This window comes from Danio aesculapii, chromosome 2, assembly GCF_903798145.1.
Source record: "Danio aesculapii chromosome 2, fDanAes4.1, whole genome shotgun sequence".
Taxonomy (NCBI): domain Eukaryota; kingdom Metazoa; phylum Chordata; class Actinopteri; order Cypriniformes; family Danionidae; genus Danio; species Danio aesculapii.
In genome coordinates this window covers 24,331,371-24,348,915 of record NC_079436.1, presented here as the reverse complement: position 1 = coordinate 24,348,915, position 17,545 = coordinate 24,331,371, and the positions used below count along the sequence as shown (strand labels likewise).

The following is a 17,545-nucleotide window of genomic DNA, read 5'->3' as shown; positions in this document are numbered from 1 at the left end:
AGTGCAGGGGGGAGTGGGGGGAGTGCAGGGGGGTGACCTTAAGTACCATATTAAGTGACCTTAACTGCTATGTACTTTCATTAGATATTATGTATAATGCACTAATTGTGTTCATATTGTATTGCACAACACTTATGGTGCTATTGAGGTGGATTACAGGTAAGGTTAAGGACAGGTTTGGTGGTATGGGTAGATTTATGGGTGGGTTAAGGTGTAAGGGAAGGGTCAGTGTAATTATGCTTAATAATTGTAATTACATACTGATTAGCTTTAAAAAGTACAATGTAAAAACATGAATGTACGTAATTACTACATTGTATCAAATTATTCATTTAAATGTTCAAAGTACACAGTAATTAACACCACTTAAAATAAAATTGGACATGTTCTTCAAACAATAAAAATGTTATATAACTTAATGAGAACATTATGAGGAGGAGATGATGAGACTTCTATTCTTACAGCGTGAAAAGCTGTAGCTGTTAAATACACTAAACTCATCTGGATGTAAGCACATTAGTGCCGATTTGGCTTGTTAAGACGTTCTCTCAGGTGTGAAACATTGAGTGTGACACTGGCAAGCCAATGCAACTAAGTTACTCAGTGTAGAGTCAGAAGAATAAGCTGATTTCCACTAAGTAAGGTTCACGTGTGGTTAAGACCATATGTCACCACACCTGTAGGGACACTGAAGGACATGTGCTTCAGGTCAGACAATTTTTTAAAAATATATATGTTATATATACACATGTTTTGACTTATGGGTACATTTGCAGCCATCTGCTCAGTTATATTCACATTCATTTATCTTGTCTCTAGGCACTTTGCAAGCTCAAGCACCGTCAGGAAATTCCAGCATCATCTGCCATCACATGAGAGAGTGTATATGCATTTAACCCTGAGGTCTGATAGAGCTGCATACATCTGCTTAACACTTCACATTAACTTGATCTAGTGTTTTTGTGTTTAATTCAAGAACTCCAGAGACACTTGTTTTTTTTTTTTTTTATAAAATCTATTTTTATTGGTCTCTGTTAGACCAAACATTTTTTATAAAAACAATAACAAAATCCTTTTCTTTTTAGCAAAACATAAATTATAAAAACAAAAGATAAGAAAGATATACATAATGATTTTTTGTACAACATTTAAATAATATGACAATCAGAGCAAGAAAACAGCTGTAACGCTACAAAGAAAATGCATCTTATTTACAGAGACGTGACGTCTACAGATGTTTAAAGGCAGTCAATGTGACTGAGAAAATCAATCTCCACAGGAACATCTCGTTTGATTTCAAAACAAGACAACACACAAGCAGACTCAGATTATTAAAACTTGTGGAAGAAAGCATGCGAGTACCACAAAACAACGTTGATGTTTGGATACTTGAATCTTGACTTTGACAGGAAACAGATCTTTCAATGTTCTGCAGATCTACTAATGTCTGTGGGTAATGCCTTAATATACACAGTGCCTTTATAATAAGCATTCTCGAAGAGTACTGGCTCAAGCTTATGTAGCTTATTTGGTCCGTATTTTAGTGGCAAGGTTCTTTCATTTCATCTCCAAGCGTAATAGTACACGCGATGGTGCTAAACCATCAGGTCTTTTGACGTCACCCTGCCAGATTTGTCTAAACATGTTGCAGATCCTTACAGTGGCCTGCACCATATAAAACATGCAGCTGCGTGCAGAGCTTCAGGCACATTCAGTTCTTTCCAGTCTGATTAAATAAAACAGCCTATTTTAGCCCAGACTGGGATTTGTCTGTCCATCACATTCATGATTTAGACTTTGTCTGATCTGACAAACACTCCTAATGGAGTATTTTCAGCACCAGTGCGTTGTTTTGGCAGTTTTTCAATGGCTTTTCAGCACATGATGTTGGTTATGGTATCATGTGTGCATGTCCTCTATGATTTGTTCTCAATCTCGGCGGGTGCAATCATCATGGTGGTGGTTTTCAGCGGGTAGTAGCGGCCACGCCAGGTTTTCCAAAACACTCCTTGTTTTCTCTGGTGTCGCTGTTTCGGAGCAGGAGTAACGAAATACCTGCCGTTCAAGTTTGAGCGACCACAGTTGCTAAACCACCAACCACCTGGAAATCCAAAAAGGAAATCGATTAAATAAGAAAATCACCTATGTTGAAGAATAATTTGCATAGCCAATAGGATCATGACGTTACCTGATAGCTGTTTGGCACAGTTGAGGTCATTCTTTTGGTCGTTGTCTTTGTCGCGGGTGGAAAACGGCACTGCTGATGTTTCAGTGGGCAGAGAGCTCTCCGTGTTTCCAGCAGGACTTTCTAGGATGCGAAGGGAATAGTTGTTCTCCTGACCGTTCAGATGGAAGCGGTAGCTGATGCTTTGAATCTCATCCCGCCAATCGGAGAACTGCACCTTGAGGATATAGTTGCCACCTTTGGACACAGAATGGATCTTCTCCAGGCCGAGCCAGAACTCGCCTGAAAGCAACATTTAAGAAAGATATTTAAGAAATGCGTACTAAAGATTTAGTCACTCTACAGGGAAATCACTTAAAGGCTTTAGGGATACAGGATTTGTCAATGTTTTTGGTACTGGTCTTATCCTCTATCCTTAATCTGCCACTCTACATCCCTTATTAGTGGGTAAATCGCTTTGCTTTAATCAAAGTCTACTGGCAGAAGTGGCTGTTTACTCAGAGCCATGCAAAATGGTGGTGGTTTGCATTCGATTCTTACCATTTAGGCTTCCAAAGCCATTCTGATATGCCTGCCACAACTGATCAAAATCAACAGATCCATCCTGGCGTCTCTGAATGACTGTCCATCCTCCTTCTGTGAATACATGAAGAAATCAAGAAAATCACAAGCTGCTCAAATTATATTATAAGGGATGTGGTGGCACAAACAAAGTAGCCTCAGATGAAAAGTGTAACGAAATTGGTTTTCGCCACTTACCGGGTGTCATCTCGCAGTAGACTTCAAAAGACTGAGAGTCACTTGGTTGGATGGTGTAGAGCCCGCTTGACGTTTCGCCCCTCAGAAACAACTCATGACAGTCAGAAGCCAAAGCTGAAAGACATAAACACATTTTCAAGAATCTGCAAATGACCTTTGCCCAAGTCTGTACCCAAACAGAGATTTTAAAGATGGCAAAGAATGGAAATCGCTCACACGTCTAGGATAAGTGTTTATCTTATTGTTTAATGGTGTACTAAATCCTTATCTCAAACACTGGACCTTGAACATGTCACCCAAGAACCCAGAAGCCAGCATGGAGTTTGTTTTGAACTCTAGGGTATAGTTCAAATCCACTGAAGTGTTGTTATTAAACAAATGCCACGTTGGTATACTACACGCAATTTTTTTTGCAACAGTCCACAAGGTGCGTTTGGTTAAACATCTGCTAACCAAAGGCAGATTCACATGTCAATTCTGACCTGACTGGAACAATTGAGGGTGTAAACATGACCTTTCCCCCAGTTCCCAAGCAGAGACTTTCCTCAGTCCCTCAGTTGCCTCAGAGCTCTACAAGCATTCTTTCCTCCCTGCCCCCCTTTAGTCCGGCTCTCCACGCCTCCTTCACGTGCACAGCACCCCTCTGATGACATCACAATGCATGGACAGCGAGTGATCCGGGAATGCCGTGGCTGCTGCTGCTATTTGAGGAGCAAATGCACATGCCCTCAAGGGACTATGTGGGATAGGAGAAGACAGATGCCAAATAAATAGTTTGGCAGTGGCTGTCCTGATAAATTGGGATGCCCTGTATCAACTGACAAAAATAAACAAATGAATTATATATATATATATATATATATATATATATATATATATATATATATATATATATATATATATATATATGTGTGTGTGTGTGTGTGTGTGTGTGTGTGTGTGTGTGTGTGTATGTATATGAAGCAGATATATGAATTCATTTCTTGAGCTTAAAGTATATGGCCTTAAGTGAAGTGGTCTTCTCCAATCTGGCAGGCACACGTCTAATTTACTACAATAAAAGGGGTGGTCTGTGTGGATGAGTAGAGGCAGGGGAGTCAGCGGGGGATAGTCTGGCTCTGACAGATCTAGGCTAAAGGTTACACGTTTTTCTGAGAGAAGTGACGCTTTTTTAGAGCAAACGCCACACAACAGGGAAAGTCTGTACAAAGTTCGCAAGCCAAAAATATGCACTCAGTGCTTTAAGGTTTTCACTGGATTAGTGCCAGGAAATCTAATCTAAGGTACAGGATATACTATATCTGAAAAAATAAGCCTCCCTTTGCTCTTGGCCAGATTTGAAACAATCTCTGCATGCTTGTGACCCTGATTTAACACGGTCTGAGACCGATGAACTCTCACACAATTGGAAGGCATCCAGGGAAATTGTTTCTTTTAAAGCATTCTTTGGATCCCACTGATGTCAGAACTCGTCATGAGAGGCTTTATTGTGCTGGCTTGGATGACTGTTCTGGCCCATGTGTTTCTGCTAGGTCACCTTTCACCTACTTGGAGTCAGCCATCGCTCTAATATAGTTCCTTGTATTTCAATATAATTTCCAACCCTTGCACTTCGACAGTATAAAAAAACTCTCGAAATATTTGAGACCAAACCTTTTCCAAATGTTATTAGGATCTTTCCCCTAATTGGACATGTTCCATCATCATTATGAAGCTCATAACATCACTTAAGGAGCAAAACAAGTGGCACAAGCCCCAGCATGCACTGACAAAACTTCTCCACTGTGATTTTTTCTTTCCATTTAGATGCAATTATTTGTGAGTTATGGGACTTTGTGAATTTAAGAGCGAGATATTCCATTCGTATATGCGAAGAGCAGAATTTGGATTTATTGTTTATTAAAAAAACTAGTTAGAAATAATACAGATTTTACATATTCGCTTTAACCTTTGTATTATGTTCTGCACTGTATTAAATAAAATAAACTGCGGTTTTGAAAAACATTCAGATTTTTTCATTCAGATTTTTTGAGAATAATAACCTATTAATGTTATCTTCTACTGTTTTTAATTATTTTCATGTGATTTTCATCACGGGATTCACATCGAAACTAATTTGGATTAATTTGACCTACAACGTAAAAGGTTTATCTAATTTAAACTAATTTTAAACATTATCAACGATGATAAAAACTGACTTACCAACAGGGGAATCTCGCTGTTCAGTGCTCGCGTTTAGATTTACGTCTTCCTCCATCCTCTTCAGAGACAATCGCTCGTTTTTCATAGTAATCTAAAGGACATCAAATTAATATTATGCTTAAGTTTTCAGTCATTGGTGTAGCTGTAATACCACACTACATTTGATACTTCATAGCTTGTTTACCTGATTTTGCAGGGTCCTAATGCGGATGTTCTGTTTGTCCAGTTTTTCCTGCTGTTGCTTGATGCGCTCGACCAGGTCATCAATGCGCTTATTTTGCGCCTCCAGCATCCACTGAAATCAGAAACAGTTTGAGGTCAGTCTTTAAGTCAAACACAAAACAAGGGCTTGGTAGACCGAAACGCTAATATGGTGTTGTTGACAGTTAAATTAACGTCCTCCAGTATAATTGCTTCTGTATAATCTGTTCAATCGACACGGCTTTTCTTCTGTACATCATTATGTAACAGAAGCGTGAACCCGCGAAACTTCGCACAGGCTAAACTAAAAGCGGCAACATGCTTATGAAGAACTTCAGGATCCCTTAAAGTTGTCTCGCGCTGAAACATGCTTTAGAGAGCGAAGGTAAAAACACTTCAAACTTTCCAGGAGGTCAGTAAGTCATTTTTCATTGTCTCAACATGGGCATAGCAACCTTGCACGTACAACACGGCTTTGAGTCCAGTGAAGCGGCGTTCACGCCCACATGTCTGCCTATTATATGCTATTGTGTGTGTCAAAAGTCTGTTTAAAATAGCTTTTAAGGCACTTAAACTTATTGATGTCATTCTTTTTTAGTCTCATTTAAGTATTTAGAGTGGTATTTAATAATTTAAGCAAATACAAACCAAACATTATCATAAGCATGTAAGACATAGGCTAGCATACAGTATGTATAAAATAAAGACAACCACTTGTTTTAATCCCTGAAATGAAGTTTCTCCATACCTGAATGATTCGGGCATCACTGTAGTTGCCGTTGGCAGCTTCCAAACCCTCTCCTTGCATCAAGCCATCTACTTTTTCTTCCAGCTTATTCATCCTCTCATGGTCCTTCTGTCTGTCTTTGAGCAGCTCGTCTGTCTTCTGCCGCAGGTCCGTGGACACATTTAGAACCAAGCTCTCACTGTCTTCAAGACTCTGGGCTTTTGCTTTCAGCAGCTCATTGTCTTCTTGAAGCCGCTGAGTCAGCTTTCCAAGCTCGGATACGGTGACATTAAAGACCTTCATCTTAATGGTGATGTCTCTCACCTGGCCTTTGGTCTTGTCCACATGCTCCTTAAGACCCTGACCAAGCTGCAGCATCCCATGTGCGAGCACGTTCACATCATCCCAGGCTGCATATTGCACTCTCTTCTCTTTACCGGCTGCAGCTCCTCTCCTCTCCATTGGGAAGCTCGTCCCGGAGCTCGCCAGGACTGTGATGCACAGCAGATTTGCCAGTGGTACCTTCATCTTGCTTGTTTTGTGTCTGTAGTGGTTTTGCTAATCTGACTTGTAGGATAGACCGGTTCGCTGTCGCAATACTCTCAAGAGCACAGGCTCATGCTGTTGAAAGGCTAACTCCTTTTTATACCCTTTGAGAGCAGCCTAGTGCGATCTCATTGGTTGGCCATCTGGAGGGAGTGTGGGAGTCTGCTCAGGTTTCACCCTCCTCCCCCTTAACCGTATTTGCTTCTAATGTGGACCATGATGTAAGAATGGACCCGGTTGCAACCAGAAAGCACGTTGATTTTTCTTTAATTTAACATTTAATGAAAGTTGAGAGTAAAACAATAATGGATTTATGCTTGTATGATGTCTACATGATCAATCTGGCTTTTGATAAGCGGTTTCATTGATTATTCTTCACGTTCTTTCATTACATTAACTCAAACAAACAGCCATAATGAGAATATTTATAATGTTATTCAAACAAGCAGCCATAATGAGGTTATTTAGGCAGATGCTGAAGTATATATTGAATTTTATTAATCAAAAACGAATCACTTCAGTTTGGTGCATTTCCTACATTTTCAAGTACTGGTCATTAATGAATACACTTTTATATATAAACAAACACATAGAATATGCTGTTGAATTGGTCTGAATGGATGTCAGGGTTTTCCTGGTATGAAGTCATTATCGCGGCAGAGGCTTTGTGTGGAGCGACGAGGTGAACGTGCTGCAGTTGAGCGCTGAGGTCTGAGGTGGTCTGTTCCACTGTGAGAATTAGGGGAAAGTTCATGCTCACAAAGAGACACCATTTGCTGGAGGTTTGTGAAGACTACACTCAGTTACCTTTTGAAGAGGTGCCTGGGAATTTGCCTCACCCATAGAAAAGCAATTCTCCTCTGGATTTCCTTCTCCTTTTTTACATTTTTGGTTGTTTTGTCTTGTGATACAAAGGACTAAGTGTTTACTTCTGTTAGGTGATATCAAAGTACAAGTGTTACAGAGTTTACCCCTCAGCATTTGAGAGCTTTTTGTTTTTGGGGAAAAGATTTGCTTGTTTTTTTTTACCGTGGACTTTGCAGACTTGGTAAAAACAAGATTTGCAAGGATATTTGTAAGTGGAGCAGAAGCCAGGAAGTTGTTTTGTTTGGTGAAAATGATCTCAGTCACGTCTGGAATTATATGACTCATTAAGCCAACTTATAGAAATGAGTCTGTACATCATTTCAAAGAAAAGGCTTTTAAAACAAAGTTCTTAATTGCTTTTAGTTTCATGAAAAACATTTAACATCCATGGAACTTTTCCATCACATAATATGTTTCATTACAGAGGAAAAAGTTTTCTTTAAATGTTTAATGTTCTTTACATGGTGGCTCAGTGGTTAGCACTGTCACCTCACAGCAAGAAGGTTGCTGGTTTGAGTCCCGGCCGGGTCAGTTGGCATTTCTGTGTGGAGTTTGCATGTTCTCCCCGTGTTCGCATGGGTTTCCTTCGGATGCTCTGGTTTCCCCCACAGCCCAAAAACAGGCGGTACAGGTGAATTGGGTTAACAAAATTGGCCATAGTGTATGAGTGTGAATATGAGAGTGTTTGGGTGTTTCCCAGTACTGAGTTGCAGCTGGAAGGGCATTCGCCGCATAAAACATACGCTGGAATAGTTGGCGGTTCATTTCGCTGTGGCAACCCCTGATAAATAAGGGACTAAGCCGAAGGATATGAATGAATGATTGTTATTATAAATGTCTTCAAAGAACTGTTCACTGGAAAGTTGTTTTGGGAATCTAAAAAGATTTAGGTGAATATTATGAGAATGCCATTGTTTTAAAACTACTCTTTTATAATGAATAGTCTGTCTTAGTGAAGCTTACTAGCAAGGTTGGAAAAAAATATATAAAGCATTTTTAAAAAAATCTTTTAATTGTTACAATAATCCCCAGGCTGTCGCCTCACAGCAAGAAGGTAGCTGGTTTGAGCCTTGGCTGGGTCAGTTGGCATTTCTGTGTGGAGTTTGCATGTTCTCACTGCGTTCGTGTGGGTTTCCTCTGGGTGCTCCGGTTTCCCCCACAGTCTAAAGACATGTGGTATAGGTAAATTGGGTAAGCTAAATTGTCCGTGGTTTATGAGTGTGAATGAGTGTGTATGGATGTTTCCCAGAGATGGCTTGCAGCTGGAAGAGCATCCGATGCGTAAAACATACGATGGATAAGTTGGTGGTTCATTCCGCTGTGACAACCCCGGATTAATAAAGGGACTAGAAAAGAAATTGGATACCTTTTCTGCTGGAGATAGCGAACAGTATAGCAGAAAAATTTGGCAGTTTAAAACCTTGACTTTCCAAAGCATGGTATACCTTAAATACGGTTATCGCCTCATGCCTATGAAAAATACGTCTGTCCATAGATCCTTGTCTCAAAGAAATCAGAAAAGGACAAAAGAGACAGATTCAAACAGGTGTTCATGAAAATAAGGGTTTCTCATCTGCTTGTGATCATATTGACCAAAATGCGTGGGTTTTCTTCCAAGTGCTCCGGTTTCCCCCAAAAGTCCAAAAATATGTGGTATAGGTGAATTGGGTAAGCTAAATTGTCCATAGTGTGTGTGCGTGAACGTGTGTGTATGGATGTTTCCCAGTGGTGGGTTGCAGCTAAAAGGGCATACGCTGTAATAAAACGTGCTGTATAAGTTGGCGGTTCCTTCCGCTGTGGCGACCCCAGATTAATAAAGGGACTGAGCCGAAAAGAAAATGAATGAATGAAGGAATGATGATGATTATGAATCATTATTAATTACATTGGTAATTATAGTTGTTTATTAGTATTATTAGTAGTACATTAGTTTATCAAATTAATGTAGCATTGATGAGTACAAGAGCTTTGTTTTCTTTCAAAAAGAGCAGTTTGAATGGTCGTGTACAACTTAAGCTTTACTCAAACCTGTGTTGAAAATCCATCTACAAGCCATCCAAACAGATTTAAACTCCTTTAAAAGCCCTGAAGGGTGTTTCATTTTGGACTTACAAAGCATTTTCTACTCTTTCCAAAGCTTGTAAACCAACTTTCAGCAGGGTGTGTTAGCTTCTCAATGCCAATGACGTGAAGCAAACAATAAAACAAACAATTATTCAGTCAGTTGTTTCAGCTGGTCACATAATACCACACACTCCCTTTAGTGGATCACTCTAATTGAGTCACAACAATTGAGTTGTTTTGACACTCTTTATATTTCGATATTGCACTTAGATAATGATATCTCAAACCAGTTATTGATGACCTACAGATCTCCATAAAGATGGGTCCTAACATTTGGCATGAAATTTTAACGTACATATCATCAGCATGACAGTGTGCATGGATCTCTCCTAGCTGAAGTCCTTTGAGATGCTGAGCAGCCTTGAAGAAAATCATTAGCATTTGAATGGCTGAGATATTCAGTATCTGCCCTGTCTACGAATTTCCCAGAAACCCCAGTGACAGCAGTTAGTCATCCGCCCATAATCGCACTGCCGGAACAGCTGCATTTTTAACTCCAATATGGTGTCACTCCTGGCGGGACGACCTTTTACCCAGATTCTAAATACACAACATCTGCATCACAGAAGAGCATCCAGATCTCTGCGAAAGAGGCGTGAGAGCTGTATAAAGCGATGGATGTTGGAGGAAATGTTCATAAATCATAGCTGAATTAAACTTGTTACATTTCTCTAATGGAAGATGTGGAGCATGTGGGTTTATTTTTGGCAATAGACAAAAATACACTGAATAGGTCAATTTAGAGACCATTTTTATGCCAAAAATCATTAGAATATTAAGTAAAGATAATGTTTCATGCAGATATTTTGTGAATCCTATATCTAAATGTTTAAAAACGCAAGTTTGATTAGTAATGTGTGCATTTTCTTAATACTTAGTTTTTTTGAACCCTCAGATTTAGGGCTGCACAATATATCGATTCAGCATCAATAACACAATGTGCGCAATTCGCAATAGTCAAATCACAGAGATACCAGGGTGTCCGCGGAGTCTTAAAAAGTATTAAAAGTTGATAAATCAATTCAGAGAAATTTAAGTCCCCTAAAAAGTATTAAAAAGTCTTAAATTCTGAGTTGCTAGGTATTAAATATTATATCATTTTTGATTGTACAATGTATAGTTGTATGCTGGCGTTTAATTTGTGAATAGTGGGATGCTGTGTAGTTGATGAAGTCGATAAAATCCTGCTAGATTTCACATCACGCTGCTTTGTTTACTGCAGTAACCAAGGCAACACTGTTATTTTCTGCTGTTCTATAGGCGCCGACCTGCTGGATTTGCATTTTTATTCAGCATATGAATAATGTTTTAGTTTAGGATTAGTTTCTTACAATCAGTATTTAGTAAATATACTGTAAGTTAAAATGCCGCCAGTGTTAACGGTTGAAACCTAAAGGGGCGAGAAGAGTAAAGAGTCTAACCTAAACCTAAAGAGTTGTGAAAAAGGTCTTAAAATGTATTAAATTTCGCTCTCTGATTCCTGTATAAACCCTGGATACATGGTTAAGTCTGCATTATAGTTGACCAGGAGCTACAGAATTGTATTTAATCACTGTGTTTGAATGGAATTTATTTGATTCATTGTTTCTAGTCCAAATGTCTACATTTCAAAAAAGCAAAAATAAAGATTATTTAACGTGCCACACTGGCAGATTATTTAGCTTGTTTTAAGGAGAAACATTTAAATGTTTTTCTTGAATTTTTCTTTGCGATCATTTAATTTCTGTACCTGAATACTGTTAGACTCTCCAGAAAACCATCAAATAGTGCTATTCAATTATTTTGTGAAACTATATTTTTATCGCAATATTTAAAAATAAAATATTGCAAAATTAGTTTTGTATAATATTGTGCTGCCCTACTCAGATTTCAGATTTTCAGTTTCAGTTGTATCTTGGCCAAGTGTTGTCTTATCAAAGCAAACCATACATCAGTGGAAAGAGTGTTTCTGTTTTATTACTTCACATAAATCTTAACTTAAACAGGGTCAAGGGTCACATATTAGCTATTTCATGAGAAAAAAATATTATCTACTATATTATATTTAAATATTACATTAAGATTTACCTTTATTGTGTAAATAAATCTGAAATGTTTTTTAATTTGTTAAACGCACTGGGGGTATTTCATATGTACAGTAAGAGATCATTACTGTCTGTTTCCTTGTTGACGCTTCGTCACTATTTTCAGAGTAATTTCATTATAACAGTGGACATATTTTCATATACTGAATGTGTGACTCAGTTTTAACACCTGTGTTACTGATAAGAGCACTGTAAGACAGGAAATTCCCCTGTGTGTTGTTCACAGCAGAGAATCAGATGAACAATGGCATATGAGCATGTCTTTCATGCTCACCAAGGCTGTGTTCATTCATTCATTCATTCATTTTCCTGGCTTAGTCCCTTATTTATCAGGGGTCACCACAGCAAAAACGAATCACCAACTATTCCGACATATGTTTTACCTAATGGCCCTTCTAGCTGCAGCCCAGTACTGTGTTTATTTGAATACACAAACATTATTACTGTGAAATATTTAAAAATAACTGTTTCTATTTTAATCTATAGTTACATTTCCAGCATGATAGTATTCAATTCTCCATAAACCATTCGAACCTTTACAAAAAAGAAGATTATTCCCTATTGCTGTAGAATACTTATACTTATCTAAAAATACTTATACTTATTATCTAAAAATAAGATATAGTTACTGTCAGCATATTTGCTCTAAACCTTTTCTCAATCTTTTGATACACTCGAAAGCATTTTAGATATGCTTGTTTTGTGCTTGAGTTTATTCTGCTGCATGAGTAGCCTATTACATACTTTGTTCCACATAGTTTACATACTGTCTTATAAACATCCTGAGGTTTACACAGTCATAAGGAACTGAACCTGATCTTCTTTGTGAACAGTGATAATAAACCACAGACCAAAAATGGCTGATTTTATTGACATCTCTTTTAACATGCGCAAGTATTGAATATATTGATTTATGACAATAACATATATGCTTGTGGGATTTTGTGTGTGTAGTTCAAATGTAGTATACATAGGAATTTACTTTGTCTTCTTAAAGTATAATTAAAGTTATATTTCTTGAAAATGATAATCTGTAAGATACTTTAAAAAAACACTAAAAAGTGTTTTATTAAGTGGCCTTAACTACTATATACATCAAAAATAAGTACAGTGGTGTGTTATAACACTGTATGGTGTAAATAACACTTATTGTGTTATTACAGTGGGATAAGGATAGGTAAGGATACGGGACAGGTTTGTTGGTATGGGTATAGGTTTAAGGATGGGGATGGGTCAATGGTGTAATTATAATAAATATTATTACAGATGTCATTATTATACACAGATCATTTAAAACGTGAATTTACAGAAAGCTAAAGTATTAATAAATTTATCTAGCAAATTATCTATATATCTATATTTTACTCAAGTGTACTTAAAATGAAGTATGCATATTTTTCTAAAGGGAAACTACACTGTAAAGAATTTGACCTTATATTCACATTAAATTACTGGCTAATATTTGCATTACTTTCACAGTAATATACTGTATGTAAATTCACAACAAATTACTGTGAGGTAGTTCACAGTGATTTATTGTGATTTTGTTACATTAAATTACTGTGTAACTACAGCCATATAGTGTAACTTTACAGTAGATAGCAAAGTCCATTACTATGACTAAGTTCTGTGCACTTCACAGTATCTTGTAGAATTAACTATATTTTACTATGAAGCAGGCTTTCCTCGGCTAGTCATTCTGACATTTACCCTGACTTTGAAATCATTTCGGGGTGTTTAACAGTGCTTGGTTTTATGAATCAATTACTTTTGTTCCAGTTTATTAAGTTTTTGGCCAAGCACAAAGTTATGTTCATTAAAAACTATTTCATATTTCCACGTTAACCTTATAAAATAAAATAAAAGTGCAGTGCACCCAAAAATGAAAATTTACTATGACATTCATGTCGTTTCAAAACAGGATGATTTTCTTTCAAGTTAATTTTGAAGATGTAGCCAAAATGTTTTTGGGGCTGCAATAACATTCAGTTATTTCTAAATATCAAAAAGTGCCAACACTAGCATAAAAGTTCATTTGTATTAATGACTATGTTGAATGAAATAAATAGAGTTTGAATTCCTATAACTAACATGCAAAGGATATGGCTCTTTTTACTGTAATTTGCTGTAATCGAGCTAATTTGATCAATTTCACAATAAAATTCTGAATGCAACACATTACTGTAAATATTTACAGTTAAATCCTGTAAAGTGATACTAATGGAATGGAAAAGAAGTGCGGTGTAGCCCGGCTCTGTGTTTGAATTATCACTCCTTCAGTCACGATATCTACGTGATATTGTGAGTATTCTCTTCTGCGTGTATTTCAGTGAGTGGGATGTTGAGGACTGTGTGAAACCACAGCTCTTAACCACACCTGTTAAAGTGGGAGGCAATGCTTTAGGAACGTTTTTAGGACAAGGCACAATTTGTTCCTATCACACATACCCAATGCTGATGATGGTTTAGTGATAATAAAGCAATGAAGAGATACACTGAAAGATATATTTTTACTGAAAGATGAAACTTCTGTGTTCACAGCAGAATTTAAGTACTTTCTAGAACAGTTTGTTCTGGTTGGACACGAAACCACATCTGGGCATGTGTTCATGTGTTTGGGACCGTCCAGAGAATGTTCTTCTGCCTCCTTGTGGCCAAAGATAGAGTTTAACTGTAATTCTGCAGATCTGTGCATGGTGTTCATCATCAGCTCAAGGTCTGTCATTCAGACACTGACAATTTAATGGAAATGTCATGTTTTATATGGTGAAAATGGCCTGCTGACACACATCTGTACAAGGACAAAACATTATTGCCCTTATGGAATTCTTATAGCTTATATAAGAACTTACTCATACGGTACGTGCCTTTGTTTAACTTTCACATAAGAAATTTCACACTATAAGAAATGTGTGTAAAATGCAATGAATTAATCTGAATAACTTTTCTTTTTTATTTTGACTTATGTATTGCATAACTGTGCTCCTACTGGTAATTTACCACCAAGACAATTTCACGTTTTATATATAAATATATATATATATATATATATATATATATATATATATATATATATATATATATATATATATATATATATATATATATATATATATATATATATATATATATAAATGATTTTTTTTCTTTTTTAAATATTTGCTAAATGATGTTTAACATAGCAAGGAAATTTTCACAGTATGTCTTATAATATTTTTTCTTCCGGATAAAGTCTTATTTGTTTTTATTGTTTGGCTAGTATGAAAGCAGTTTTTAATTTCTTAAAAACATTTTAAGGTCAAAATTATTAGCCCCTTTAAGCTATATATTTTTTCTGATAGTCTACAGAACAAACCATCATTATACATAAAACTTGCCTAATTACCCTAACCTGCCTAGTTAACCTAATTAACCTAGTTAAGCCTTTAAATGTCACTTTTAACTGTATAGAAGTGTCTTGAAAAATATCTAGTCAAATATTATTTACTGTCATCACGGCAAAGATAAAATAAATCAGATATTAGAAATGAGTTATTAAAACTATGTTGGCGCCAGTGGTGTAGTGTTTAGTGCGTCGACACATGCACTCCGGTGCTTACGGTGACCTGAGTTTGATTCCTGCCTCGTGGTCTTATATGCTGATCCTTCCCCTCTCTCTGCTCCCCACACTTTCCTGACAATCTTCTTTAGTGTCCTATCAATTAAAGGTGTAAACATCAAAATATATATATATAAATAAATAAATAAAAAAAATTATATGTTTAGAAATGTGTTGAAAAAAAATCTTCTCTCCGTTAAACAGAAATTGGGGAAAAAAAATAAACAGGGGGGCTAATAATTCTGGCCTTAACTGTATGTCTATATATATATATATATAATTTTTACCGTGCATTGGGGTCCTACAGTGATTTTTGTTAATTCAAAATTATTATCAGCAAATTAGAAATAAGCAAAATATTCTGAGAAGCATCATAATTTCTTGGTATTGTCTTGGTTTCACTTTTGCTTTATATGTTGAATTCTAGTCTTAATCCCATAAATAAACCTTGAGCCTCAGAATTTGTATAGCTATAAATGTATATCTTACATTTTAAAGTTTAATCATTCACAACACAACTCTGCAAAAAATATATATATTCATATAAACCAGTAGAAAATAAAATATATCTGCATAAAGTGCAAATAACTCATAATGAATGTGGTTTTATTTCATCGCATTAAATTAAAATTATATAAAAAAAAAAATACAATTCTAATCTTTAAGTTTACCCTTATTTCCCACATAGTGGATCATTCAAACTTATCTAAAAAGGATCATTTGTATATTTGATTTTGTCACGTAATATCTGTTATGTCAAATGTCTTCATTTGGGCAGCACTAAATAAAGACACCACTAAAGTGTCTGCTATGTCTTTATCAACAGCTTGATTAATCAGCAGAGGACAGTATATCGGCACCATCATTTAATATGACACTCGATATAACAAACTGCAGCAGCTGTTGCGTATTCATGTTATGAACTCTTGAGTGTATCTGATATTTCTTATGTCCTTATTAGTAGGTCATATTCTGGTTGGTTCTGAGTGGCATTCAGAGACGAAAAGCCTGAAATGAAGTCTTGTATTCTCATTCAGACTGAAGTATGCATTATGCATAACTGGGTCTGTTAGTTCAGAGCTCTGGAGACTAGGAAGGGACAGGATGTTCATACTTTGCAAATGCAGAAATGTCTTCACGGTTTTGACTGCAGCTGCCTGTCTGGACTCATATTAAAAGTCCACACAAGTTTAACTGTGAAAGTTACAAACTACTGATTTTAGACAATACAACACTTATATTTTATATTAAATATATACTTATTTAGGATTTTGATTTAGAATAATACACTTTCACTCTTGCTATTGGTCAAAACAATCAATCCACAACGTGCAAAGCATTTATTTTCACATTATTTTCTGATGCTGATGGCACAGCTGGGGTTTTATATAAGCTATTTACTGACTTGTTCACTATAGACAGTACTGTGTAGACCCTTTAGACCTTTAGATTTTGCACCAACAAAAAAGAACAAAAGTTTTAAGTCAGTTATTTAAATTTTTGGTGTAATGTGTAAGTAGGGAAAATTCAGTTTACATTTCCGAACACTATTTTTGTTATTAATCCAGTGAGATTCCTTGAAGTGTCTTGAAGATGTTGCCACAGCTCTTCTGCATTTAGTTTGTCACAGTTCTGTTTCTTCATGAAGATTCTGAGATCTTGAATATGGTGAAGATGAATGAATGACAGCTTCTAAAAGTGTCTGAGAGGCATCCCTTTTTTCCACACGAGGCCTGCTTTGTGTTTTATTTGCTAATGTTAGCTATTTTTTAAATATAATATAGAAAACTTTTATATAAATGGACATTGCACAGATGCTGATGTTTCTTAATGTTTTGCTCTGTTCTACATTTTGCACATAGCATTATGATAGCTGTGGGTGAGGGGAATATGTTTTTATTCACTTTATTTTAATGTTTACACACTTTAAAGTTTTTTTTTGTTCTGTACATTTACACTACAGTATTTGAATCTAGCAAGCTTAGTTAGCAATGTTTACATTGTTCTACTTACATTATATCCCAAATATTTTAGAAATGACAATAGATTTATTAATGTCAGTTTTAATGTTATTGACTTGCACTTACTTGACAGATTTCATTTATTCATTTTCCTTTGGCTTAGTCCCTGATTTATCAGGGGTTGCCATAGCAGAATGGACCACCAATTACTTGACAGATTTATGTATTTTTAATTTTAGTTGGTCTCTGTAATGTGTTTTATGTTTGGTAAAATAATCTCTAATCACATCT

The 17,545-nt window shown here is 36.2% G+C and overlaps 1 protein-coding gene across 1 annotated transcript; it reads right to left on the bottom strand.

Annotated features, from left to right (window-relative positions):
* Positions 1–1,053: 1,053 nt before the first annotated feature.
* angptl4 (angiopoietin-like 4) lies at positions 1,054–6,701 on the bottom strand. The gene is made up of 7 exons (XM_056475665.1): positions 6,096–6,701; positions 5,331–5,441; positions 5,147–5,237; positions 2,945–3,058; positions 2,726–2,821; positions 2,189–2,467; positions 1,054–2,101 (listed from the first exon to the last, which is right to left on the bottom strand). Exons 1-7 carry the CDS (start codon positions 6,600–6,602, stop codon positions 1,917–1,919), a joined length of 1,383 nt encoding a protein of 460 aa, XP_056331640.1. The 5' UTR covers positions 6,603–6,701; the 3' UTR covers positions 1,054–1,916.
* Positions 6,702–17,545: the final 10,844 nt, after the last annotated feature.

Excerpts from the sequence above, each read along its gene's own strand:
- angptl4 (XM_056475665.1), bottom strand. The coding sequence starts at position 6,602 with ATGAAGGTACCACTGGCAAATCTGCTGTGCATCACAGTCCTGGCGAGC. Across the intron at positions 5,442-6,095 it reads GTGATGCCCGAATCATTCAG|TGGATGCTGGAGGCGCAAAA; the intron begins GTATGGAGAAAC and ends TTCTGATTTCAG. Across the intron at positions 2,822-2,944 it reads CTACTGCGAGATGACACCCG|AAGGAGGATGGACAGTCATT; the intron begins GTAAGTGGCGAA and ends ATGTATTCACAG.